At 49.6% G+C, this 2,742-nt stretch overlaps 1 protein-coding gene across 1 annotated transcript in view; it reads left to right on the top strand.

The window, feature by feature from the left end:
• Positions 1–370: 370 nt before the first annotated feature.
• The window catches only part of PCDHB4 (protocadherin beta 4), a 3,463-nt gene continuing 1,091 nt past the window's right edge, over positions 371–2,742 (top strand). The window contains exon 1 of the mRNA XM_027774840.1: positions 371–2,741. Within this exon, the coding sequence (XP_027630641.1) occupies positions 772–2,741 (1,970 nt within the window). The 5' untranslated portion in view covers positions 371–771. The remainder of the gene's footprint in view (position 2,742) is intronic.

The raw sequence follows: 2,742 nt of genomic DNA on the forward strand, positions 1-2,742 counted from the left end.
TTCTTCCCAGGTTCTAAAAATCTACTATTCTAATGGCATTTGCCTTTTATCTAGATTTAATGTGTGTCCATATTGTAAGTGGCCTATACACAAGATTCTGCTTTTTAAAATTGTGTTACTATTTGCACGTTGGTGTAGGAAAATAGAAGTTAAAAATGAGCTTCCCCTTTAGACCACATGGCAAAGAACAACCTAAACTCTTGCATTATCATAAAGCCCTCATAGTCTGAAATAAACAGATATAACTATGATTAATTTAATTGAAATTTTATGACAAATTATTTTCCCTGGTTCAATTATTCAAAAGGGAAATGATGTTCTGTAAAGTTCCGCTGATAAGGGTGTGGCAAGATTGATTTAGCGTCTTGCTTTATGATCACAATTATTCTAGATCATGTATGTAATGGAATAACATTTGTGGAAGTTCTGTACACTTTTAAAAATGACTTTCATTTGGAAACTTGAAAAAGTTACTTTGACTTGAAAATAATTTCTCAGTTACGACGCAGGGTGGCGCTGCAGGCTAAGATTGTGAATTAAGAGCCCTAAAAAAGATCGCGTATTCTTTTGTGTTGTGAGATGAAATAAAAATAAGACACGCAAGAAGCTTTGCAAGCAGCACGGGTTACCACCCAGTTTGGGCAGCAATATACTAAACATATTTAAGATTAAAAGCCACTTTGTGGCGACTCCTCCAAGCAAGAAATCAGAATTGAAAGCCTCAGGTCTTTTTGTGGTTGCTGAAGGGATTGGATAGCACCGGACTCCAACATGGAGAAGCTAGAGAGAATTCATCCAAACAGGCAAGTGATAGTCTTTATTTTGATGGTGTTCTTTTCTCCGGGTCTCCCCGAGTCTATTCGTTATTCTGTGCTGGAGGAAACAGAGGGTGGCTCCTTTGTAGCCCACCTGGCTAAAGATCTGGGCATGGGAACTGGGGAACTGACTGCCCGGTCAGCCCGGGTGGTGTCTGACGAGGACAAGCAGCTTTTGCTGCTGGATCGTCAGACTGGAGATTTGCTTCTGAGGGAGAAACTAGACAGGGAAGAGGTATGTGGCCCTGTTGAACCGTGTGTACTGCATTTCCAAGTGCTCCTGGAAAAGCCAGTGCAATTTTTTCAAGGAGAATTATCAATCCAGGACATAAATGACCATTCTCCAGTATTCCCTGATAGGGAAGTGCAGTTGAAAATACCAGAAAACAGCCAGCCAGGAACTCTATTTCCATTAAAATCAGCACAGGACCTAGATGTGGGCAGCAACGGGATTCAAAAATACACAGTCAGCCCAAATTCTCATTTTCACGTTCTCACACGAAATCATAGTGAGGGCAAGAAATACCCGGATTTGGTACAAGACAAAGCCCTGGATCGAGAGGAGCAGGCTGAGTTCAGCTTAACCCTCATGGCACTGGATGGTGGGTCTCCACCTAGGTCTGGGACAGTAATGGTTCGAATCCTAGTCATGGATGTCAATGACAATGCTCCTGAGTTTGTGCACACCCCATATGAAGTACAGGTCCCTGAAAACAGCCCCCTCGATTCCCCAATCCTTAGCGTCTTAGCTAAGGATGTAGACACTGGAAACTACGGGAGTGTTTCCTATGGTTTGTTTCAAGCATCAGAGGAAATTAAGGAAACTTTCTGGATAAATGAAGTCACAGGAGAAATACGTCTGAAAAAGAAATTGGATTTTGAAAAAATTAAGTCTTATCGTGTGGAAATTGAGGCCACAGATGGAGGAGGCCTTTCTGGGAAAGGCACTGTAGTCATAGAGGTGGTGGATGTGAACGACAACGCCCCGGAATTGACCATATCTTCACTCACTAACTCCATTCCAGAAAATGCTCCTGAGACTGTAGTCTCCATCTTCCGAATCAGAGATAAAGATTCTGGAGACAATGGAAAGATGATTTGCTCTATTCCAGATAATCTGCCATTCATTCTAAAACCTACTTTCAAGAACTTCTACACTCTGGTAACAGAAAGGCCGCTGGACAGAGAGAGCCAAGCCGAGTACAACATCACCATCACCGTCACCGACCTGGGGACACCCAGGCTGACCACAGAGCACAGCATAACAGTGCTGGTCTCCGACGTCAACGACAACGCCCCCGCCTTCACCCAGGCCTCCTACACCCTGCTGGTCCGCGAGAACAACAGCCCCGCCCTGCACATCGGAACCATCAGCGCCACAGACGCAGACGCGGGCACCAACGCCCAGGTCACCTACTCGCTGCTGCCGCCCCACGACCCGCAGCTGGCCCTGGCCTCGCTGGTGTCCATCAACGCCGACAACGGCCAGCTGTTCGCGCTCAGGTCGCTGGACTACGAGGCCCTGCGCGCCTTCGAGTTCGGCGTGCGCGCGGCAGACCGCGGCTCGCCCGCGCTCAGCAGCCAGGCGCTGGTGCGCGTGCTGGTGCTGGACGCCAACGACAACGCGCCCTTCGTGCTCTACCCGCTGCAGAACGGCTCTGCGCCCTGCACCGAGCTGGTGCCCAGGGCGGCCGAGGCGGGCTACCTGGTGACCAAGGTGGTGGCGGTGGACGGCGACTCGGGCCAGAACGCCTGGCTGTCGTACCAGCTGCTCAAGGCCACGGAGCCCGGGCTGTTCGGCGTGTGGGCGCACAATGGCGAGGCGTGCACCGCCAGGCCGCTGAGCGAGCGCGACGCCGCCAAGCACAGGCTGCTGCTGCTGGTCAGGGACAATGGCGAGGCGCCGCCGGCGGGCCGGCGCCCGCCG

The sequence above is a fragment of the Tupaia chinensis genome, unplaced genomic scaffold (assembly GCF_000334495.1).
Source record: "Tupaia chinensis unplaced genomic scaffold, TupChi_1.0 Scaffold000484_1, whole genome shotgun sequence".
Lineage (NCBI taxonomy): Eukaryota > Metazoa > Chordata > Mammalia > Scandentia > Tupaiidae > Tupaia > Tupaia belangeri.